General features: G+C 38.5%; 1 protein-coding gene across 5 annotated transcripts in view; it reads left to right on the plus strand.

Moving 5' to 3' along the window:
* The window catches only part of LOC127848627 (protein argonaute-2-like), a 77,531-nt gene that overhangs the window by 42,571 nt on the left and 8,590 nt on the right, over positions 1-26,370 (plus strand). For 4 of the 5 annotated variants that reach the window (XM_052381202.1, XM_052381203.1, XM_052381198.1 and 1 more), the window contains 7 exons: positions 8,260-8,393; positions 13,997-14,181; positions 15,380-15,539; positions 17,170-17,260; positions 20,628-20,822; positions 22,111-22,347; positions 22,934-23,133. In XM_052381202.1, coding sequence (XP_052237162.1) covers positions 8,260-8,393; positions 13,997-14,181; positions 15,380-15,539; positions 17,170-17,260; positions 20,628-20,822; positions 22,111-22,347; positions 22,934-23,133 — 1,202 coding nt within the window. Of the gene's footprint in view, positions 1-8,259; positions 8,394-13,996; positions 14,182-15,379; positions 15,540-16,307; positions 16,399-17,169; positions 17,261-20,627; positions 20,823-22,110; positions 22,348-22,933; positions 23,134-26,370 lie in introns of all 5 variants that reach the window. The other variant, XM_052381199.1, reaches the window with a different exon arrangement.

A 26,370-nucleotide genomic window follows, 5' to 3' on the forward strand; every position in this document is an offset into this window, starting at 1 on the left:
GCATGTAGGTACCTTGCATGGACCTCTACTTTTTGATGAGGTCACTGGGGTCAAGGTCACCGAGGCTAATAATAGATTTTCTGTCATGCTTTTGTTACTTTACCAATCTTTTTCATATTTGGCATGAAGTTACCTTCCATTGACCTCTACCTTTTGATGAGGTTTGAGGTCACTGGGCTCAAGGTCACCAAGGCTAATAAAAGATTTTCCGTCAAGCTTTTCTTACAGTTTCTCATAGGGCCTTCAATACTTTACCGATCTCTTACATATTTGCCATGTAGGTACCTTGCATGGACCTCTACCTTTTGATGAGGTTTGAGGTCACTGGGGTCAAGGTCACAGAGGCTATTAATATATTTTCTGTCACGCTTTTGATACAGTTTCTCATAGCACCTTCAATACTTTACCGATCTCTTTCATATTTGGCATGTAGGTACCTTGCATGGGCCTCTACCTTTTGATGAGGTTTGAGGTCACTGGGGTCAAGGTCATCGAGGCTAATAAAAGATTTTTTAATGTGGTTATTAACACATAGATTGACAAAGCGCATCATCAGGGAGCATCCATAGTTTCACTGATATTCTTGTTTGGTCTTGATTTCTTTTTTTCCTCCATTTTGGCTTTAAAAAATGGCATGCGCGTTATACATGGGGGTGCACTATACACTGGAAAATTTTGGTAAGCATGGTCATTTATACAAATGGTTACGATCCTAAGTCTTGTTTTCTTGTAACCGTTTGTTTAATGTTTGTTTGGCTTCTTTATAAAGTGCTTTCTATTACTTGCACATCAGTCTGTGTAGTGAGCAAAACTGAGAAGGTCAAGAGTTGTAAGCAAATGGTTACCTGTTGTAACGGTTTTCAGAAATATACAATGACTGTTATTAGGTCTCATTTTGTTGGATCTTTGCCTAACCTATTGCTTGTAAAATAATGATCTTTGTTATGACTCCAATGTGAATAATTTTGGCCTCCGTCTGTAGTGTGGAATACAAAAAGGGTCAAGAGTCTTGTACAAATGGTATATCGCAGTTTAAACCCTTAACCACTTAGATACGTATTTTGACGCATTTGTAGTCTCTAAGAAAGGTAAATTTAATTAAAGACTTTTCTTACTAAATTCAAGTTTTAAAGGCTTTATTTTCAACACCAAGATGCTGATGATCAGCAAACTGCGAGTTACTTTGCTGTTCTGGTTGTATGCTGTTTGCACATAGCAATATTCACTTTCCATCTACATGGGCAATGGTTAAGATAAAAAAGGGATCGTTTTAAGCCTCTCAAATCACTTGGTTTCTTGGAACCATTGGTGACAAGATTGTTGTGTCTTTTTTATGAGCTTGATTTATTTATAGATTCTTATTCCATTTCCCGTGACAACAGTCTGTTGGTATGCAATGTGGATACGGTTAAAGGTTACTGTTTTAAGAAATGTTTGTTGTCATGTCTTGTCTTTATTCTGTCTTTCTTTATATTTCTTAACGTATGGGTGTGATTTCTCTATCAATTACGTGATTTCTTCCTTTTCCTTTGTGCCAAAATAGTAATATTAACTTTGCTTTGCTTGATGTTCTTTATATGCGCAGAATTTTAAAATTTGTAAATTCAAGAAAAATACTCTTTTTGACAGCAATGTGTCAGCAAGCAAAAAATATGATTAGAACTTTACTACGCTTGATCTATTAAAAAAAATTGAAGGGTTTTGTTAAACGCTGTTATGGGGCAGGGAAATGCTGTCCCTGAGTTAATTTTAAAATCACACCCATAAATTAATGCTTTACAAATTAGTGTTTGTTGACAACTTTTCTTTGTGATTCAAATATGTATATATGAGCTTATTATTAATAAACATTGTCTTTTATAGCTCGGCTGTTTTCGGAGAAAACCTGAGGAATTGTCATAGCCAGCTCGCCGTCATGTCATGTTGTCCACAGGCGTCGTGCTAAAACCTTGACATTTGCTCTACAATCTAAGTGCTTCCAACTACAACTTTGAAACTTCATATGTAGATGCACCTTGATGAGTTCTACATGCCACACCGATTTTTGGGTCACTAGGTCAAAGGTCAAGGTCACTGTGACCTCTTTTTAAAAAAAACAACACATTCTAACAAGCTTTTGCAGCCGAGCGTGGCACCCGTTATGCGGTTCTCTTGTTAGCTTGACTATTTACCAAATAGTACAAGCTATACAACTCCCCTAAATGTCGGCGTAGTGTTCTGATTAAGGTAACCATGGTTAAAGGTTAATAAATGTTTATGCCCCCCTTCAAAGAAGAGGGGGTATATTGTTTTGCACATGTCGGTCTGTCCGTCCACCAGATGGTTTGCGGATGATAACTCAAGAACGCTCAGGCCTAGGACCATGAAACTTCATAGGTACATTGATCATGACCGGCAGATGACCCCTATTGATTTTCAGGTCACTAGGTCAAAGGTCAAGGTCACAGTGACTCGAAACAGTAAAACGGTTTCCGGATGATAACTCAAAAATGCTTAAGCCTAGGATCACGAAACTTCATAGGTACATTGATCATGACTGGGGCAGATGACCCCTATTGATTTTCAGGTCACAAGGTCAAAGGTCAAGGTCACAGTGACTCGAAAGAGTAAAATGGTTTCTGGATGATAACTCAAAAATGCTTACGCCTAGGATCATGAAACTTCATAGGAACATGACTGGCAGATGACCCCTATTGATTTTCAGATCACTAGGTCAAAGGTCAAGGTCACAGTGACTCGAAAGAGTAAAATGGATTCTGGATGATAACTCAAAAATGCTTACGCCTAGGATCATGAAACTTCACAGGTACGTTGATAATGACTGGCAGATGACCCCTAGTGATTTTCAGGTCACTTAGGTCAAAGGTCAAGGTCACAGTGACTTGAAATAGTAAAATGGTTTTCGGATGAAAAAACTTTAACATTGGTTAAAGTTTGATAACTTTTTATGTCTGTCGGTCAGTCCACCAGATGGTTTCCTGATGATAAATCAAGAACGCTTAGGCCTAGGATCATGAAACTTCATAGGTGTATTGATCATGACTGGCAGATGACCCCTATTGATTTTCAGGTCACTAGGTCAAAGTCTATACTGGGGGACATATTGTTTTTTCCCTGTCTGTTTGTTGGTTTGTCAAACTTTAACTTTGGCCATAACTTTTGCAATATTGAAGATAGCCAACTTGATATTTGGCATGCATGTGTATCTCATGGAGCTGCACATTTTGAGTTGTGAAAGGTCAAGGTCATTCTTCAAGGTCAAAGGTCAAATATATGGGGAACATAGTGTTTCCCAAACACATCTTGTCAAAAGTTGTTTAGCAAACCTCATTTCTCAAGGGATTTTATAACTTAAAATATGTCATGTTCATGAAGTGAAGATTTGCAATAATACCTAGTGATCAGCACATTCATGAGTTATGTGCCTTTGAATTGAGCTGACTAAAAAGATACTGGGGTATTAGTTTCAGCTGTGGTATTAGTCATATTTGGGGTTTAAGTTTCAGTTTAGACAACTTTCTAGTTGTATTTATAATTATATACTATGGTTACTACAGAACACAACAGTTAAAAAGGCATTGAAAACAATTTTCAGAGCCGCTAACCCTGCTGGGCCAGAAGGCCTGACAATCTACTTGCCCTGCTGGTTTATATTCTTGCCCTTCATTTTTTTATGTCCCCCAGTCTATACTGGGGGACAGGTTGTTTTTGTCCTGTCTGTTTTTTGGTGTGTTTGTTTTCTCATGGAGCTGCACATTTTGAGTGGTGAAAAGTCAAGGTCATCCTTCAAGGTCAAATACATGGGGGGGGGGGGGGGGGCGACATAGTGTTTCACAAACACATCTTGTTAAATCAAAGAACTTAATTTCTAATAATAACCAAACAGGACCTTTATATTGTCACGATTGGTTGATATAAGTGGTTCAGTTTTGATTCCGATAATGATAATTCCCTCATGTTAACTATTAAACCAACTGTGTACAACACATTCTTCCATCCAATTTGCAGCTCTCATTTGCACTTAGTTCTAAAGGATAGCTTTTAGGATACTGTGATGTTCATTGTCAGTCAGTGTGTGTATTAGATGCGTGTGTGCATTCATTTCCCTTTCTTTTTTTTTTAAGACTAATTATCCTAAATCTATTGTAAGATTTTAAAGACACCATGGAATAATGGTTGTAGTGCTCCGTATACATGTACATTAAATAGAAATAGATTACTAAAGCAACTATCTTTTAATGAGTCTTTTTAAATAAAAAAAAAATAAAAAAATAGTTAAGTTACAGTTTGGTAATATATTATACAACTTGACATGGTTTAAGAACAATTTCTATCATTTAAAAAGTGAAATAGTTGAGAATATCACTGACTCCATATAAATGAATACTCACTGTAACTGAATATTTGGCCAGTAAAAATGCCATATATGGCTATTCAAATAAATCGAATCTACTGTATGTATACACTCTTCTAAAACTGAAAGGCCCAAAACTTGTGTATGTGGCATGGAACATCACGTGGTTCGTTTTGAAGGCAGGGATTTGATCCAGCTATGCTGGTTCCAGTCATATCTCTGAGCGGAGGTTGATCCCTAGGGTCAAAAATCCTTTGAGTGTGTTACTCGCTTCCCTTGTGATCTCACCTTAGCACAAAGTGCTCATAAGGAGGCTTAAGAACACTGATGTATGTTGTCCATCAGACAGTGCGGGAGTTTGTTACCTTTGTCTTCTAGCCACTTCTCCTCCTGAACATCTGAGCAGATTTAGCCTTTTACCACTTAGATACGTATTTTCCCGCATTTGTAGTCCTGTAGAAAGTTATATTTATGGCCCCCTTCAAAGAAGAGGGGGTATATTGTTTTGCACATGTTGGTCGGTCGGTCCGTCCACCAGATGGTTTCCGGATGATAACTCAAGAACGATCATGAAACTTCATAGGTAGATTGATCATGACTGGCAGATGACCCCTATTGATTTTCAGGTCACTAGTTCAAAGGTCAAAGTCACAGTGACTCGAAATAGTAAAATGGTTTCCGGATGATAACTCAAGAATGCTTACGCCTAGGATCATGAAACTTCATAGGTACATTGATCATGACGGGCAGATGACCCCTATTGATTTTCAGGTCACTAGGTCAAAGGTCAAGGTCACAGTGACTCGAAATAGTAAAATGGTTTCCGGATGATAACTCAGGAATGCTTACGCCTAGGATCATGAAACTTCATACGTACGTCATTGATCATGACTGGCAAATGACCCCTATTGATTTTCAGGTCACTAGTTTATTTAAGACCTTTCTTACTAGATTCAAGTTTTTAAGGCTTCATTATTTTCCAACCCTTAGATACTGATGAACAGACTGCAGGTTACAGTGGTCCTCTATAAAGTTTGTTTAAATCATGCCCTAAGGTCAAAACATGACACGTCATAGTGGTCTCAAGATTTATATAGACTTACATAGTAAACAGACTTATGTATGAAGTTACTTTAAAAATCTTCTTTGAAACCTCAAGGGTCTGGGGTATAATTGGTGTTTAACATCGTATGGTGTTATACAAAATTGTGTTCAAATAATGACACTGGAGTCAAAATTGGCGTAGCCCTGGGGTTAATTGCTTTCCTTACATGTATATAGTGAAAACTAAACACAATTTGCTTAGACTTTTCAAAAATAAAAGTGAGGACATAAATTTAACACCTGTCCTTAATGTTGATTTTTTACAGGCTTTTTTTTTTAACCAAATTGTATTGTTCTTTTATTACTCTCATATTATTTATCTATTTTATAACAAATTTGATTTTTAGCTCACCTGAGCACAACGTGTTCATGGTGAGCTTTTGTGATCGCCTTGCGTCCGTCATGCGTTGTGCGGCGTCAACATTTGACTTGTTAACTCTCTAGATGTCACATTCATTGTCCAATCTTCATGAAATTTGGTCAGAAGATTGGTCTCAATGATATCTTGGATGAGTTCGAAAATGGTTACGTTTGCTTGAAAAACATGTCGGCCAAGGGGCGGGGCATTTTTACTTAAATGGCTGTATATGGCTATAATAAAATCTTGTTAACACTCTAGAGGCCACATTTATTGTCTGATCTTCATGAAACTTGGTCAGAAGATTCATCCCAATAATATCTTGGAAGAGTTCGAAAATGATGCCGATTGGTTGAAAACATGGCCGCCAGGGGGCGGGGCATTTTTCCTTATATGGCTATAGTAAAAACTTGTTAACACTCTAGAGGCCACATTTATTTTCCAATCTTCATGAAACTTGCTCAGAAGATTTGTCCCACTGATATCTTGGATGAGTTCAAAAATGGTAACCTTTTCTTGCAAAACATGGCTGCCAAGGGGCGGGGCAGTTTTCCTTATATGGCTATAGTAAAATCTTGTTAACACTCTAGAGCCTACATTTATTGTCCAATCTTAATGAAACTCGGTCAGAAGATTCATCCCAATGATATCTTGGATGAGTTCGAAAATGATGCAGGTTGGTTTAAAAACATGGCTGCCAGGGGGCGGGGCATTTTTCCTTATATGGCTATATAGAGTAAAACCTTGTAAACACTCTAGAGGCCACATTTATTGTCCAATCTTGATGAAATATGGTCAGAAGATTTGTCTTAATGATATCTTGGATGAGTTCGAAAATGGTTACCTTTGCTTGAAAAACATGGCTGCCAAAGGGCAGGGCATTTTTCCTTATATGGCTATATAAGGCTATAGTAAAATCTTGTTAACACTCTAGAGGCCACATTTATAGTCCGATCTTCATGAAACTCGGTCAGAAGATTCATCCCAATAATATCTTGGAGGAGTTCGAAAATGATGCTGGTTGGTTGAAAAACATGGCCACCACGGGGGCAGGGCTATTTTCCTTATATGGCTATAGTAAAACCTTGCTAACACTCTAGAGGTCACATTTATTTTCCGATCATCATGAAACTTGGTCAGAAGATTTGTCCCAATGATATCTTAGATGAGTTCGAAAATGGTTTTGGTTGCTTTAAAAACATGGCCACCAGGGGCGGGGCATTTTTCCTTATATGGCTTTATATGGCTATATTAAAATCTTGTTAACACTCTAGAGGCCACATTTATTGTCCAATCTTCATGAAATTTGGTCAGAAGATTGGTCTCAATGATATCTTGGATGAATTGGAAAATAACTTTGTTTGCTTGAAAAAAATGGCTTCCAAGGGGCGAGGCATTTTTCCTTATATGGCTATAGTAAAATCTTGTTTCATTTTAATGTACTGTTCCTTGCCACTTTCCTCTGCAAGATTGATCCAAGTAAGCAAATAAAATACAATATTTATTCTGATGAATTTTCTCTCATTTTAAGTGACATGAGGTCAAAATTGTCAATTGATGGCGTCCATTGCTGCTTCTATTTTAAGACAAGAGCACAGGCCATCCAATTGATTGCATCCATTACTGTTACTATTTTAAGACCAAAGCACAGGACATCTTATTGATGGCTTCCATTACAGTTTCTATTTTAAGACAAAATTACAGGCCATCCTATGGATGGTGCCCATTGCTGTTAATATTTTTAGACGAAAGCACAGGCCATCTAATTGATGGCGTCCTTTACTGTTACTATTTTTAGACAAAAGCACAGGCCATCCCCAATCAGGGTGTGTGGGACATGAGGGGAAAGCAATTTTACAGCGGGGTCGACATTCGGGTCTGGGCAATAGCTTGCTTTGCCCCTCAAAGAACGGTTAGAGAAGATGCGCTTAGGTTTGTACTTGTTGTTTCGCACATAGGCGAACAAGTTCCTAATCCTAACTCTGTTTAGGGTTTTGTTATTAACCCCCCCAGTTAACTGGAGTGAAACGTTGACGGATATTAGCAAACTTGTCTTTATGGATGAAAAATGAAAACTGGTGTTGTAAGAAATGTGGGAAAAACATTGGGACATTGATGACAAAGAATCTGCAACAAAGTGGGGGGGGGGGAACATGTCCCTCTTTTTGTGAAAAGAGAACGTTTTTACATAATTGTCTATAAAAAAAAGTATGAAGGGCTGTTTTTGGTTTGGCAATATATAAGAAATAAATTTCTCTGTCTCCTTAAATAAAACTATGTAATCAAATAACTATGTAATCAAATGCTAATGTAAAAAGTTTTTCCTCCTAACTCAGGTGGTGCCAATGTCTGTCAACAGAGAGAGAGATAAATAACACGTAACACACACGTTACATACACCAAGCAGTCACACAATCTATGCGTTCTTGTGTTCCTTGTTTAGAGTAAAGCCCAGGTGGTGCCCTCCGACGGTGTTTGGGACATGCGGGGCAAACAGTTTTACAGCGGGATCGAGATCCGCGTGTGGGCGATTGCGTGTTTCGCCCCGCAGCGTACGGTACGAGAGGACGCCCTCAGGTGGGTTAGTCGTCCTGCACACACACACACACACACATTTCTGCCTCTTGTCATGTTTTCCCCAAGTATTCATTGGTTAATCATGGTTGATGTTTTCGAATTTCCTTCCTTACCATGTAAAGCCTTTGAATGAGTATCATTATGGGAAATACATCATAGTTACTCTGGGGGTCAGTTGATTTGTCTGCAATAAATAAAATCTAGAACAGTGTGAGCCTCTACTTTGGAAAACTGGTACTAAAGCATACGCGTAAAGTGTCATCCCAGTATAGCCTATACAGGCTTATCAGGGAAGACACTTTACACCTAGTCTTATCAGGGACGACACTTTACACCTAGTCTTATCAGGGATGACACTTGACACCTAGTCTTTTAAGCAATACTTCCCTTAAGGGACGACACTTTACACCTAGTCTTTTAAACAATACTTCCCTTAAAGGATGACACTTTACACCTAGTCTTTTAAGCAATACTTCCCTTAAGGGATGACACTTTACACCTAGTCTTTTAAGCAATACTTCCCTTAAGGGACGACACTTTACACCTAGTCTTTTAAGCAATACTTCCCTAAAGGGATGACACTTTACACCTAGTCTTTTAAGCAATACTTCCCTTAAGGGTCGACACTTTACACCTTGTCTTTTAAGCAATACTTCCCTAAAGGGACGACACTTTACACCTAGTCTATTAAGCAATACTGCCCTTAAGGGACAACACTTTACACCTAGTCTTTTAAGCAATACTTCCCTTAAGGGACGACACTTTACACCTAGTCTTTTAAGCAATACTTTCCCTAAGGGACAACACTACACCTAGTCTTTTATGCAATACTTCCCTTAAGGGACGACACTTTACACCTAGTCTTTTAAGCAATACTTCCCTTAAGGGACGACACTTTACACCTTGTCTTTTAAGCAATACTTCCCTTAAGGGACGACACTTTACACCTAGTCTTTTAAGCAATGCTTCCCTTAAGGGACGACACTTTACACCTTGTCTTTTAAGCAATACTTCCCTTAAGGGACGACACTTTACACCTAGTCTTTTAAGCAATACTTCCCTTAAGGGACGACACTTTACACCAAGTCTTTTAAGCAATACTTCCCTTAGGGGACGACACTTTACACCTAGTCTTTTAAGCAATACTTCCCTTAAGCTCCGACACTTTACACCTAGTCTTTTAAGCAATTCTTCCCTTAAGGGACGACACTTTACACCTAGTCTTTTAAGCAATACTTCCCTTAAGGGACGACACTTTACACAGGTCTTTTAAGCAATACTTCCCTTAAGCACATTTTCCCCAGAACAGGGCTCATAATGTCTTGAGCTTTAACCCTTTGAATGCTGGGAAATTTGTCGTCTGCTAAAATGTTGTCTGCTGAATTTCTAAAATTAGCATTTTCTTTGATTTTTTTTCAAAGAATACTATTAGAATAGCAAACAGTTTGGATCCTGATGAGACGCCACATTCTGTGGGGTCTCATCTGGATCCAAACTGTTTGCAAAGGCCTTCCAAATTCGGTTTCAGCACTGAAAGAGTTAACTTCCCATTGAATCAAAGGACTTTAACATTACTTGAAACAAATGTTACCCTATGTTAAAGTGTATCAAAACTCCCAGAACAACATGGCTACATTCAAGGTCAAAGTATTGGTTGAAGATTTAATGTAATTTAATTGAAGAGGTTTTGGACAAAGCTCTCTTGTGTCAAAGCTTATGTGAGGCTTTTAATCAACTAAGGTGACATGATTGATTGCTTATTAATTAACGCCTTTAGTTCGCCTACCAAAGTGTACAAATACATAACTCTTATCCAAAAAAATAATTACCATGATTTCTTTGCAAGTCTGCTTTTAGCGCTATAGTGATGAATAATATATTTTTTCATAGCTTTGAACCATTTTATCATCTTTATTGTATCATGCACTTTACGATAGCGCTAACGTATTTTGTGGTAAACTCCTAGACAGCTGCTTATTTCAGTATGTGTTCTCAATGTGTAGTAAATATTATTATGCACATTTAGGGCTGTATTACAAATTGAACAAATGGGAAAACAACTTATTTGGGACTTGGCATAAATTCACTAGCAAGACCAAAAGGACAAAAACTTCCGATGTATAAAAAGTGAGTTGTTATTATGCCCCCCTTCGAAGTAAAGGGGGTATATTGTTTTGCACATGTCTGTCCGTCTGTATGTCCGTCCGTCCACCAGATGGTTTCTGGATGATAACTCAAGAACGCTTAGGCCTAGGATCATGAAACTTTATAGGTACATTGATCATGACTAGCAGATGACCCCTATTGATTTTTGGATCACTAGGTCAAAGGTCAAGGTCATGGTGACCGGAAAAAGTAAAATGGTTTCCGGATGATAACTCAAGAACGCTTATGCCTAGGATCATGAAACTTCATAGGTACATTGATCATGACTCGCAAATGACCCCTATTGATTTTCAGGTCACTGGGTCAAAGGTCAAGGTGACCTGAAATAATAAAATGGTTTTCGGACGATAACTCAAGAACGCTTATGCTAGGATCATGAAACTTCATAGGTACATTGATCATGACTCGCAGTTGACACCTATTGATTTTCAGGTCACTAGGTCAAAGTTCAGGGTCACGGTGACCCGAAATAGTAAAATGGTTTCCGGATGATAACTCAAGAACGCTTATGCCTAGGATCATGAAACTTCATAGGTACATTGATCATGACTCGCAAATGACCCCTATTGATTTTCAGGTCACTTGGTCAAAGGTCAAGGTCATGGTGACCGGAAATAGGAAAATGGTTTCTGGGTTATAACTCAAGAACACTTATGCCTAGGATCATGAAACTTCATAGGTACATTGATCATGACTCGCAGATGACCCCTATTGATTTTCAGGTCACTAGGTCAAAGGTCAAGGTCACGGTGACTCAATTTAGAAAAATGGTTTCTGGATGATAACTCAAGAACGCTTACGCCTAGGAGCATAAAACTTAAGAGGTACATTGATCATGACTCGCAGATGACCTCTATTGACTTTCAGGTCACTAGGTCAAAGGTTAAGGTCACGTTGACTTGACACAGTTAAATGGTTTCCGGATGATAACTCAAGAAAGCTTATGCCTAGGATCATGAAACTTCATAGGTACATTGATCATGACTCGCAGATGACCCCTATTGATTTTCAGGTCACTAGTTTAAGGGTCACAGTGACAAAAAACGTATTCACACAATGGCTGCCACTACAGCTGACAGCCCATATGGGGGGCATGCATGTGTTACAAACAGCCCTTGTTTTATATCCAGTTGAAAAGTTTTTAAGCCTACAGAATTTAAAAATTGTTAAAGGCATATAGAGATTGACCTGGCATAAAATGCTGGCTATTTTGCACTACAACTTTTTTTAGCTTAACTGATTGCTCAGATGAGCTTTTGTGACCGGTCTTTGTCCGTCTTATGTTAACATTTGCTCGTAAACACTCTAGAGGCCACATTTCTTGTCCCATCTTCATGAAACTTGGTCAAAAGCTTTGTCCCAATGAAATCTAGGCCGAGTTCGAAACTGGGTTGTGCCATGTCACTAGGTCAAAGTCAAGGTCACGGTGACCTGAAATAGTAAAATGGTTTCTTGATGATAACTCAAGAACTTTTATGCCTAGGTTCATGAAACTTCATAGGTACAATGATCTTGACTCGCAGATGACCCTTATTGATTTTCAGGTCACTAGGTCAAAGGTCAAGGTCACGGTGACCTGAAATAGTTAAATGGTGTCCGGATGATAACTTAAAAACGCTTATGCCTAGGTTCATGAAACTTTATAGGTATATTGATCATGACTCGCAGATGACCCCTATTGATTATCAGGTCACTAGGTCAAAGGTCAAGGTCACAGTGCCAAAAAACGTATTCACACAATGGCTTTCAAGGTCACAGTGACTCAACTTAGAAAAATGGTTTCCGGATGATAACTCAAGAATGCTTACATCTAGGATCATGAAACTTCATAGGTACATTGATCATGACTCGCAGATGAAATAATGATGAAACTTGACCAGGATGTTTGTCTGGACAATGTCTAGGTCAAGTTTGACATTTGGTAAAGATTGAATGAACCGACTCCTCTCAGGTGAGCGAACTATGGCCATCTTGGCCCTCTTGTTTATTTGTGTGTGTGGTATTGTGTGAATGCGTATTTACTAACATGTTAAATAATTTTTTACAGTTTTAATATTGAACCATTTAAAAAATCTAATAATTTTAGTTACTGTAGCATAAGAAGCATTTGTACTTGATAATCTAGTAACCAACTTGTTAAATCTGTTATGGAAATGTTTTAAAGCAGCTAACAACAGTTTCACATGCAAATTTGAGAAACATATACAAACATGTTCGATTTAATAGTTTTCTGCTTTTGATCAGAAAACTTTTATGTATGTTTTCGTTATTAATGTTCTGACTTTTGGAATACAACAGTTAAAAAAGAACTGGACAAAATACACCAGAATATTGTTACTGATTGCATGGAGAAAGTGATGAAGGCTGTTGCTGGTGTGTTAATGTTTCAAAGTGTCATTCTATTAACAAGTTTCTAATGATGTGAATCAATTGTAAATGATATCAGTCAGTCAAGAGTCCACTCTTGTTTACGCCGCTGGTTACATGTCTTGATACATATTCATTTGAATGAATAATTCCTTTCACAATAGGACATCTTAATCTGTATATAAGAATTTCTTTTGATTGTTCTCAAATCAAAAGTGATTTTAATCAATTTGTTTTAGTAACTAATACCTTTTTTATCGTCTTTTATCAAGCAATAACATTTTAATCAATCATGCATTCTTTAACCATTTGCTCCACATCCTATACATGATGTTCCTTCATGTTCAGCTTGAATTCCATGCTTCCATGAAAGATTTGAAGTCATTTGCCATTCCAACAGACATCTTTCATTTCATTAATTTTGCCATTTCAACGGCCATCTTTCATTGCATTAATCAGTGTATAAGGCACCGCAAAAAACACTGCAACATGTTTGGTAAGCGGAAATAAATATTTAAAAATAGATCAGTATTCCTTTGTTGCCAACCTTGTTCCTTACAAGTTAAAGCAAGAGCTTCACTATTGGTATGTGAAACAAAACAAAAAAATGAAAACACCATTTATACATTTAAAGAAGAACACCTTTGCAGAAGAACTGTGTTTTTCTATCTTTATCAATGAGAAATGAAGAAAATGAATTTAAGGACCAAAAAAAGTTTTAAGATCCTGTAACATAAGCTTATTTTAGCCCAAACTGCCCCTTTAAGCCCTCAAATGTTGTATTTACCCAATAGGCTGCGATGTTTCTCAACACGTTTTTAAAATCTTGTTTCAGTTTTACAATTCTGTTACAGACAATTATTTAAGCAAGTACTGACTCTTAAAACCCTCTATTATAATTCAAATTCAATAAGCTGCAATGTTTCCTTCTGTAAGAATAATATATGAATAAAAATATATTTTAGACATTGTTTTTAAAAATCTGGTTACAGATGATAATTTTAGCCATTACTGCCCCTTTAAGCCCACAAATGTAGTATAAACCCAACACACTGCGATGTATCCTACAGGAACTTCACCCAACAGCTCCAGCGTATCTCCAATGATGCGGGCATGCCCATCCTGGGCCAGCCGTGCTTCTGCAAGTACGCGACGGGGCCAGACCAGGTGGAGCCCATGTTCAGGTACCTGAAGAACACGTACCAGGGCCTGCAGGTTATTGTGGTGGTGCTGCCAGGAAAGACACCAGTCTATGGTGAGTTTTAGACACAAGTCTATGGTGAGTTTTAGACACCAGTCTATGGTGAGTTTCTCTAGTGCTCAACCTATTACCACATAGATACGTATTTTGACGCATATGTAGTCCCTTGGAAAGTTACATTTAATTAAAGACCTTTCTTACTTAATATAAGTTTTAAAGGCTTCATTACCAACCCTTAGTAACTAAAGAGCAGCAAACAGCATAAAACCTGAACAGACTGCGAGTTACTCGCAGGCTGTTCTGGTTTTATGCTAGTTGTAAAAGCCATTTTCACTTAGCTTCTTATGGGGGAAAGGGTTAAATTTGGCAGAAGATGCTGTATAGGTTCTTTGGGGTTTGAGTGATTTGGTGGGTATTTTTTGGCTACTATGGCGGTGAACCGTAATACCGTTGGCCCAAAAATAATATAAAATGCTGCAATTTCAATCCTGGTTGAGGTTGCCGTGATGTAGTAGATATGGTGTGAGCCCAGCAACTGGCTTTTGTGACCACATTTGCATATTATCCAAACACTGAAGTTTTTGTGAGCACATTGTTACATTATCCATACCCTTAAAATAGCTTTTGTGAGCACATTGTTACATTATCCATACCCTTAAAATAGCTTTTGTGAGCACATTGTTACATTATCCAAACACTTACACAGCTTTGGTGTGGACATTGTTTTATAATACATGCACTTATTATATTATCAGCTGAAGTGAAGTGTGTGGGTGACATACTGTTTGGTTATTTTAAGCTTAAGTGAAGCGTGTGGGTAACAAAATGTTTGTTTATTATCCCCCACCATAGGCGGAAGGATATTGTTTTGGCGTTGTCCGTCCGGCACTTTTGTGTCTGGAGCCATATCTAGTAAGTGCTTTTGCGGATGTAATTAAAACTTGGTATAAGTAATATATATATATTGGTATTAGTATATATATGGATAAGAGGATGATGCACGCCAAATGGCATTGTACACAATCGGATAATAACGGAGTAATGGCCCTTTGTATCTTGAAAATAAAATCTTTTTTTTTTGTCCCGAGCCATATCTTGGAAGTGCTTTGACAGATTTCATTGAAACTTGGTATGAGTATATATATGGATAAGAGGATGATGCATGTTTGCATTGTCCATCCGTCCAGAACACTTTTGATTTCAGAAGTATATTGGCGGCGGATATCAATTCAACGAATTTGCTTGTTTTCAGCTGAAGTGAAGCGTGTGGGTGACATAATGTTTGGACTGGCCACCCAGTGTGTGCAGGCCAAGAATGTGAACAAGACCACACCCCAGACACTCTCCAACCTCTGCCTAAAAATCAACGTGAAACTCGGTGGAATCAACAACATCCTCTTACCCAGTATACGGTATGGGGTCCACATTTTGTTTCTCCTGGCCAATCACACAGGGCTTATTCTAACGTCCACAAAATTAGCATATGTCTATATATTGACACCTTTTGCTTTAGAGATTTATTTTTGGTATCAACATTTTCTTCATAAAAACCTATATTATGATTAATTTTTGCTGGATGTTGGTCGGTCTGTCATATCAATAACTCGTCAACGAATTGACCGATTTTCTTGATACTTTACATGTGCATTGGCCTTGGACAGTAGATGACCCCTATTGATATTGGGGTCACTAGTTTAAAGGTCAAGGTCACTGTGACATTAAGTGTTAAATTGGTTTCTGTTTTGTATTTCATCAACGGATTGAGTGATGGCTGTAAAGGCCCTGTTTTGTTGTTTTGTTGTTGTTGTTGTTTTTTGGGGGGGGATCTCTTTCCAAACGCAGAGCTCTTGTTGCCATATTGAGGCAATTTGGGCTAAAGAAATCGTTTAGGAAGGGCCCAGTACCATCTTGTATAAAGGATGGTGATACGTTGTTTTTTTAAGTTTTTTAATATGGTAAAAGCTCAGTTGGCCATGTGGAAGTTTTGTACCTTTGTAAAAAATTGTGCTTAGTAATTATTTTGCTATTGAATATGATTTAGATTTGAATTGAAGAAAATAATGAAGTTGAAAAGCCCAATAGATCCTCAGTGTGTACCAATGTTTTAATTTTTGCCACCTAACGCCAGCTATGTGGCCATCTATAAAAAAGCACAATTTGTGATTTCAATAACTATGTAGGCCTTCAATGTTCCGAGAGCCAGTTATATTTCTTGGCGGAAGCGTAACACACCCTCCTGCTGGTGACAAAAACCGGCCGTCAATAGCTGCAGTAAGTCTAGTCATGTGACTTGAACCATGTATCACCAAAGAGAAGCTACACTTGAATGCTGTCTTGCTTAAGTTTAATGACTTTATGCTGATAATGCTGTTTGCCAAGTGTCATGTTTTCATTGCTTCAATATGATTACTCTATAGATACAAATAGCCAGGCTTTGGCATATGTGACATGTTTCTTCCCCTTTATCTTTACAACACTTTCCTTGTATTGATGGAAAGTGGACAGCTGTCAGAGGGAATCTTGTCTTAACTGATAAAGAATGCTGGCCATAAAAAAAAAATTCTGCTGCATTGTTTCTTTGCTCTTTCAATATCACAGCTCCCAGGGGAAAACTTAAGGGACAGTATTTGTCAACCAATGCTTAGAATAAAGACTTCAAATAAAGAAATTAAACCTGTTATGTTCTGTAACAATCTAATTATTGAATCAAACTTGGCATTAAACACAATAACATCTAAGAATGGGATGGTGGTGAATAAATGCTAAGGAAATTCCTAAATTCCTTAGTCTCTTACTATTTTTGTAATTTTATATTAACATAGTTTATATAAGTTATATTGCTAGAATTGTCAATATTTTATTCACTTATAGAAATTATCTGAAATGTTCGCAGAAGTACAACTTAAGGTTTCCATAAGAATCTTTGTAAAAACCAACCCTTGATTGCCACCCTCTCTCTGTCTATTTATCAGCCTGTATTTCTATCTGTGCACATGAGACTCGTGCAGCATGCTGGACTTGCTTATGCCCTCCTGTTTGCAGACCCACGGTGTTTAGGGAGCCCGTGATATTCCTGGGTGCAGACGTCACACACCCGCCTGCAGGTGACGCCAGTAAGCCCTCAATAGCAGCAGTAAGTAGAACCGGATCTATAGGACCTTCCATCAGAGGTGTAATTTACACTCTGTTCAATTGGTTTCCTTGATTGTAGTGTCAAGATTTCTTAAAAAATATGATACATTTTAGTTGGTCTGTAAATACTACTGAAGACTCAGTGATCCCAAGATGGTGGGTAGAGGGCAGGGTTCCCTAATATGGTGAACCCAAGATGGAGGGTAAAGGGCAGGGTTCTCTAAGATGGTGAACCCAAGATGGAGGGTAAAGGGCAGGGTTCTCTAAGATGGTGAACCCAAGATGGAGGGTAGAGGGCAGGGTCCCCTAATATGGTGAACCTTAGATGGAGAGTAGAGGGCAGGGTCCCCTAATATGGTGAACCCAAGATGGAGGGTAAAGGGCAGGGTCCCCTAATATGGTGAACCCAAGATGGAGGGTAAAGGGCAGGGTTCTCTAAGATGGTGAACCCAAGATGGAGGGTAAAGGGCAGGGTTCTCTAAGATGGTGAACCCAAGATGGAGGGTAAAGGGCAGGGTTCTCTAAGATGGTGAACCCAAGATGGAGGGTAAAGGGCAGGGTCCCCTAATATGGTGAACCCAAGATGGAGGGTAAAGGGCAGGGTCCCCTAATATGGTGAACCCAAGATGAGGGGTAAAGGGCAGGGTCCCCTAATATGGTGAACCCAAGATAGAGGGTAAAGGGCAGGGTCCCCTAATATGGTGAACCCAAGATGGAGGGCAAAGGGCAGGGTCCCCTAATATGGTGAACCCAAGATGGAGGGCAAAGGGCAGGGTCCCCTAATATGGTGAACCCAAGATGAGGGGTAAAGGGCAGCGTCCCATAATATGGTGAACCAAAGATGAAGGGTAAAAGGCAGGGTCCCCTAATATGGTGAACCCAAGATGGAGGGTAAAGAGCAGGGTCCCCTAATATGGTGAACCCAAGATGGAGGGTAGAGGGCAGGGTCCCCTAATATGGTGAACCAAGATGGAGGGTAGAGGGCAGGGTCCCCTAATATGGTGAACCCAAGATGGAGGGTAGAGGGCAGGGTCCCCTAATATGGTGAACCCAAGATGGAGAGTAGAGGGCAGGGTCCCCTAATATGGTGTACCCAAGATGGAGGGTAATGGGCAGGGTCCCCTAATATGGTGAACCCAAGATGGAGGGCAAAGGGCAGGGTCCCCTAATATGGTGAACCCAAGATGAGGGGTAAAGGGCAGCGTCCCATAATATGGTGAACCCAAGATAGAGGGCAAAGGGCAGGGTCCCCTTATATGGTGAACCCAACATGGAGGGTTAAGGGCAGGGTCCCCAAACCCTAATATGGTGAACATAGAACAAAAAATTATTATCAGAAAGATATCAGTAAAATGGATGTTACATCTTAAATACTTATTATCCCCCGCCATAGGCGGAGGGATATTGTTTTTGCGTTGTCCATCCGTCTGTCTTTCCATCCCTCCTGCACTTTTGTGTCCGAAGCCACATCTTGGAAGTGCTTTGGCGGATTTCATTGAAACTTGGTATAAGTATATATATGGATAAAGGATGATTCATGCCAAATGGCATTGTACACCATCTGTTAATAACAGAGTTATTGCCCTTTGTATCTTGAACAAAATGCTTTTTTGTGTCCGGAGCCATATCTTTGAAGTGCTTTGGCGGATTTCATTGAAACTTGGTTTGAGTGTATATATATATATATATGGATAAGAGGATGATGCACGCCAAATGGCATTGTACACCATCTGTTAATAAAGGAGTTATGGCCCTTTGTATCTTGAAAAAATGCTTTTTTGAGTGTCAAATATAACACTTCTGTGTCCAGAAGCATATTGGCGGGGGATATCAATTCAACGAATTTGCTTGTTTCTTCAATTATCTCCCAACATCTGAAAGTCAAACGATTAGTTGGGAAATTTAGGACTGGATTTGGGAAAAAAAGTTTTACAATAGGGAATATAGCCAAATAAGGGCTATAAAATCAGCTAACAAAGCTCAGAAATCTCACCCCTGTTTTATAGATTATCCCAAAGTCAGTGGCAAGTTCTGCATGTCTGCAGTATGTTGAATGATAAACTGCAGATTTTTGTGCTCAATATGATAGTTTAAAGTAGCCCCATACAAATTTGATGTGTCCATCTATTTAATTTTAATTTTACTAAAGTATTATACTTAAAGCTTATTTAATTTCCGGAATAATTTTATCTTTTTTTTAATAAAAATCGGGTATATTGAATTTTACCTGTCTTGGGTAGTTGAAAACTAATTTGGCTAGATAGACAAGTGCTTTGTTTTTGCAATCAAAATGACATCTACTCTGTTAGACCTCAAAATGTCATGTGCATATTATTGTGTGCATGTTCTCTATTTAACTGAAGATTAGCATGAATTTTTGATACAAATCTCTTTTGCATAAACATTCTATGAACATGTGTACTTGTGCATGGAAAGAATATAACAATTTAAACATTTTGCTGACAAATTTTGCCAAATCTTATGGCTTCCTCCAGAAGTTACAATTTATTAAATTATTAACATATAATTGATATCTATTGGTGAAAATTATTCTTTTTTAATGACTTATTATCATGGAACAGGCCCTTTTGCCAATACTTGAAATGTGCTCCTATACTAGCTAAAGGTGCACCATAATGTTATAAAGTCTCTAAATGTTATCACCCCACCGCGCTGGCATAGTGGATAGTGTGTCTGCTAAGTGATAAAGTTTTCCTGGGTTTCATTCCCACTCTGGGAGAGATCTGAAGATAATGTCCAAAGACACCCAAGTACTTCATTTCCAGAAAACGGTCCCAAGAGAGTCACAATTAGCCTCGGGCTTTCAATTCAATCAAGCTAAAATACATAGGGTCAAACAGAATCTCCCATAAAAGACAAGCACTCAAGCTGCTACTCTGCCATGGTGCGGTTGTGGCAGCAATTCCTTAGAATTGCCTAAAAATACACTTCTAAGATTATATATTTCTGGGTTTTCATTAAGACTTGAGAGGCTGCAAAATCACGCAGACATTCCACCTTGTTATGCCATGACACCATCTACTAGTCTTAAAAAGTTAAAGGAACAGAAAACATTTATTCCTAAACCCTTTCCCGCTCAGTAGCAAAAAGAAAACGGCTTTTGCAACCAGCATAAAACCATTACAACCTGCGATCAATTTTCAGTCTGTTCAGGTTTTATACTGTTTGCTACTTATCAGTGTTAAGTTTGGAAATAAAACGTTAAAAACTAATCTGGCAGTAGTGTGATTTCATTTTCTAATGAACTACAAACGTGTCAAAATGCGTTTCTAAGCGATAAAGGGTGCCATTTCTACCTCCAGGCTCATCATAGCTGTGTATTAACCTATAATCTCTCCCCACACCAGGTTGTAGCAAGCATGGATGCCCACCCGAGTCGCTACTCAGCCACAGTGCGGGTGCAACAGCATCGGCAGGAGATCATCCAGGAGCTCTCGTCCATGGTCAAGGAGCTGCTCATTCAGTTCTACAAGTCCACGCGCTTCAAGCCCACACGCATCATCTTCTACCGAGACGGTGTGTCCGAGGGCCAGTTCAATTCGGTGAGTGGGTTGGTGGTTGTCTCCTCATTTAGTGCATCAGGTAGCATGTGTGTGATCCCATGTAAGTGAAAGAGAGCCAGTTCCAATCTGTGAGTGGATGCATGAGTTTGCGAGAGGATATTGCGGTTGGTGTTGTCTGGTCATTCAGAGAATCAGTCAGCATGTGTATGAGAAATTAAATTTGTAAAATAATCAAATGTGTTGCATTCCTTGCTTTTTAATGTCATGAAGCATTTTTTTCTAAACATAATTTAAAAAGTTCTTTGATCCCTTAAAATGTATTAAAACTTTTCATCAGATTGTCATTTTAAAGATAATGTCACTGATGACAAATGGTGTGCCAATTCATGAATCTGTTGTATACACATTATTTAAAAGTGCTTTCATCCCTTTAATACTACTTAACTTTTCATCACATCATCACTTAAAAACAAAAACTCATCTGTCAGTGCTTTCTCAGGAGTTTGCAAGCCACTTCACATATTTCAACAAAATTAATGAGCGTAGCTGTGAAAAAACTGGGCATAATGCATGTGTATAAAGTGTCATCCCAGATCAGCCTGTGCAGTTCAGGCAGGCTAATCAGGGACAACAATTTACACCTGAAATGGTTTTTATCTAAGAAGAGACTTCCTTTACGGAAAATACCATTAACGCAGAAAATTGAGTACGCACAGGCTAGTCTGGGAAATAACTATACACATGAATTAATCCTTTGCATGCTGGGACATTTGTCGTCTGCTAAAATGTCGTCTGCTGAATTTGTAAAATAAGCATTTTCTTCATTTTTTTTAAAGAGTACTATCAGAATAGCAAACAGTTTGGATCCATGCCTTTAAAACTCGGTTCCCGCACTGAAAGGGTTAAGCCTCATTTTCACTGCTCAAATTAAACCTTAACCCCATCAGAAGCAAGGTGAAAATGGCTTTTGCAAACAGCATAAAACCAGAACAGCCTGTGAGTAACTCGCAGTCTGTTCAGGTTTAATGCTATTTGCTGCTCATCAGTATCTAAGGTTTGGAGATAAAGTCTTAACAACTTTAATCAAGTAAGAAAGGTCTTAAATGTAACTTTCCAAGGAACTACAAATGCGTGAAAATACGTATCTAAGTGGTTAAGGGTTAAATACTTATCTAAGTGGTAAAGGGTTAAATACGTATCTAAGTGGTAAAGGGTTAAATACGTATCTAAGTGGTAAAGGGTTAATACTCCTATTTTATGTCCTCTCTCACGAGTTGCGTGCAGTGCGCGAGATCTAAGTGGTAAAGTGTTTATACTCCTCTTCTAGGTCCTCTCTCATGAGTTGCGTGCAGTGCGCGAGGCCTGCATGAAGCTGGAAGGTGACTACCAGCCTGGCATCACGTTCATCGTGGTTCAGAAGCGCCACCACACGCGCCTGTTCTGCGCCGACCGCAAGGACCAGATCGGCCGCAGTGGGAACATCCCTGCAGGCACCACCGTGGACGTGGGCATCACCCACCCTACTGAGTTTGACTTCTACCTGTGTAGCCATGCTGGAATTCAGGTATTGATAGAGTAGTCTTGTTCCAAATATGGCTCATTTTCAAAATAACTTAGCCACATTGACATTCTGGTAATCATGGAATATACTAACCCCGTGATTCTTTTGAGAAGAAAAAATAAACACTTCATGTGTGGTAAAAATGAGATGACTTATTAACAAACTTCTCATAATCACATGCTATATTACCTATTGTTATCTGTGTGAGCATATATTGGTGCATAAAATGGCTCAACCTTGTTTGTCCTGACAGATATTATGGTTTTTTTTCAAAAGATTTGGTGATCCAAATTACAACAGGGGTGTTACTTCTCCTTTCAGCTCATTTCCTCCCCTTCAATGTTAAACAAATTTTACCAATAGTAATCAACTTTTCTGGATCTATGTATAAATGAGAGTTCAGTTGATTCCTGTATGGTGGAGGCTTTTTTCCTCCCCCGTGGTGGTTCTTAAATCACACCCGTGGTGTGTTATTTTGAGGTGTTTCCAAAATCATACCCCTTCCAAAAAAATAAAAGTACCCTCAACTGGTAAGAACGACATACAAAAAAGAAATATAGATCATAAAATCCTACTTTATTTACTACAGGGTACCAGCAGACCATCTCACTACCATGTGCTGTGGGATGACAATCGGTTCTCTGCGGACGAGCTGCAGATGTTGACGTACCAGCTGTGTCACACCTACGTGCGGTGTACTCGCAGCGTGTCCATCCCAGCCCCCGCCTACTACGCCCATCTGGTGGCCTTCCGCGCACGATACCACCTTGTGGAAAAGGAACATGACAGGTATGATTGCTTGATTTTATATCTGAATTTTCATATGAGATCGATTCTGGGAAAATGGAGCTTAACGGATGTTTGTAGGGTCATCACAGATTAGCCTGTGTAGTCTGCACAGGCTTATCTGGGACAACACTATCCACCTCTATAGATGGTTTAGTTGTAAGGGAAGTCTCTTCTCAAAAATATTTCAGAATATGTAGAAAGTGTTGTCCCTGATAAGCCTGTTCAGTCTGCGCAGGCTAACCAGGGACGACACTTCATGCAAATGCATTAGGCCCAGTTTTACCAGAATAAGACCTGTGTGTGCACAGTTATTTGTATTATTTTGTTTCAAGAAATATTTTTCTTTGATCTTTGCGAATTAAGTTATTGATTTGAAAAAGGAGGATTTTTTAAGGGTTCATCGAAAACAATTATTTGTTATGGTCCCCCCAAAAAATTTGGGGGGAGCATATAGTCGCTGTTTCTTCTGTCCGTGTGTGTGTCCGTTCTTGCACAATTTTTGTCCGGGCTATTTCTCAACAACTAATGACCGGAGTTCAATGAAACTTTATGGGAAGCTTCACTACCAAGAGGAGATGTGCATGTTATCAGCGGGCTCTTGTCGGATGATTTTTCACAGAGTTATGGCCCTTTGAAATTTTCCATTAACTGTACATATAGTGCAATTCTTGTCCCCCCAACTACTAGACGTTTCCTTTTATCTGAATATATAGTGCAATATTGTGACAAAAAACCTTTGGGGAGCATCACCCGTCTCCGACGGTTTCTTGTTTATTTTATTTTGAAACGTATTAATGATAAAACTTTCAGCAAATTTAAGTTATTTTAATTCTGTTTTATTCAAAGAGGAAACATGAATAGGTGGGTTTTAATAGGAAATGCTTAAGAGTTGGCAGCTCTTTATTCGCTACTTAAAACATAGCATGTAATGTCTGCAAGGCTGAGACACTATTTACCTGAGAGGCTTTCTGGGAAAACTGGGCTTAATGCATGTGTGTAAAGTTTCAAGATGAGACTGTGCAGTCGACACAAGCTTTTCAGGGACTAGACTTTCTGCTTTTGTTGATTTTTTTGGTTTCAAGGATGTATCTTGTAAACATAAATGCAGATGTTAAGTGTTGTCCCTTTATTAGCCTGTGAAGACTGCAAGGCTAATCTAGGATAACATGCATTAAGCCCAGTTTTCACAGACTGCGGCCTTACCTAATATGTATGTGGGTAATTATAGCTCAATTCTTGTTTATATAATGCTATCTGCAGTTTCTTACTATGTGATGTCCAATAATTTACTAGGATCATCTTGTAGCTGTTTTGAACTTGCATACCGCTAACACTTTGGCATGTCTTTACATCTCAATTATAAATTCTTTTTCAAAGGTACATTGTTCTGTTAATTGTGTTAAGGTAACAGGTTCAGATTTATGTACAAAATAAACTTCATAATATGTTTTTGTGAAAATTAATTGTTTGAAACCTGTCTGAACTTAAGTTATCAAATGTTGTCAAAAATGATCTCTTAATAATTATAAAATTAAAACATTGTCACAGAATTTGAAAAAAAAACTATTTGATTTTCAAGCAATCATGGTAGAATACTGAAATTTGAAGAAATAATGCAATATAATTTAGCAGTAGTTGTTATGCACCTTTAATAAGTATTTAAGGGTCAATTTTTTTATGAAGCAACACAAACAAGTCAAAAGAAGTTCCTTTGCCTCTGCATAGGCTCATGGAAAACAGGTCTTAATTCATGTGCTTAATAGGTCATCCCAGATTGGCTCATGGAAAACAGGTCTTAATTCATGTGCTTAATAGGTCATCCCAGATTGGCTTATGGAAAACAGTTCTTAATTCACATGCTTAATAGGTCATCCCAGATTGGCTTATGGAAAACAGGTCTTATTCATATGCTTAATAGGTCATCCCAGATTGGCTTATGGAAAACAGGTCTTAATTCATGTGCTTAATAGGTCATCCCTGATTGGCTTATGGAAAACAGGTCTTAATTCGCGTGCTTAATAGGTCATCCCAGATTGGCTTATGGAAAACAGTTCTTGATTCATGTGCTTAATAGGTCATCCCAGATTGGCTTATGGAAAACAGGTCTTAATTCATGTGCTTAATAGGTCATCCCAGATTGGCTTATGGAAAACATGTCTTAATTCATGTGCTTAATAGGTCATCCTAGATTGGCTTATGGAAAGCAGGTCTTAATTTATGTGCTTAATAGGTCATCCCAGATTGGCTTATGGAAAACATGTCTTAATTCATGTGCTTAATAGGTCATCCCAGATTGGCTTATGGAAAACAGGTCTTAATTCATGTGCTTAAATAGGTCATCCCAGATTGGCTCATGGAAAACAGGTCTTAATTCATGGGCTTAATAGGTCATCCCAGATTGGCTTATGGAAAACAGGTCTTAATTCATGCGCTTAAATTGGTCATCCCAGATTGGCTTATGGAAAACATGTCTTAACTCATGTGCTTAATAGGTCATCCCAGATTGGCTTATGGAAAACAGTTCTTAATTCACGTGCTTAATAGGTCATCCCAGATTGGCTTATGGAAAACATGTCTTAACTCATGTGCTTAATAGGTCATCCCAGATTGGCTTATGGAAAACAGGTCTTAATTCATGTGCTTAATAGGTCATCCCTGATTGGCTTATGGAAAACAGGTCTTAATTCATGTGCTTAATGTGTCATCCTAGATTGTCTTATGGAAAACTGGTCTTAATTCACGTGCTTAAATAGGTCATCCCAGATTGGCTTATGGAAAACAGGTCTTAATTCATGTGCTTAATAGGTCATCCCAGATTGGCTTATGGAAAACAGGTCATAATTCATGTGCTATATAGGTCATCCCAGATTGGCTTATGCAGTTTGCTGAGGCTTATCAGATGATGACACTTTCCGCCTTAACTTCATCTGATAACAGACTTCCTTTATACAAAAATACCATAAAAGTGGAAAGTATCATCCCTGATTAGCCTTTGGGGACTGCACAAGCTTTACTGGGAAGATACTTTACGCACATGCATTAAGCCATTCATGCCTAGTGTCCTGAAAAAAGGACATTGCAAACAGCGTATACCCAGATGAGACGCCGCATGATGAGGCGTCTCATCTGGGTCTACGCTGTTTGCTTAAAGGAATTTCTGTAAGAATTGTTCTAAATATAGAAATAAATATACTAGACATCCCTAATTTTGAAAATAAATTGATCCAATTTAAAAGG

The sequence above is a fragment of the Dreissena polymorpha genome, chromosome 10 (assembly GCF_020536995.1).
Source record: "Dreissena polymorpha isolate Duluth1 chromosome 10, UMN_Dpol_1.0, whole genome shotgun sequence".
In the NCBI taxonomy this organism is placed as follows: domain Eukaryota; kingdom Metazoa; phylum Mollusca; class Bivalvia; order Myida; family Dreissenidae; genus Dreissena; species Dreissena polymorpha.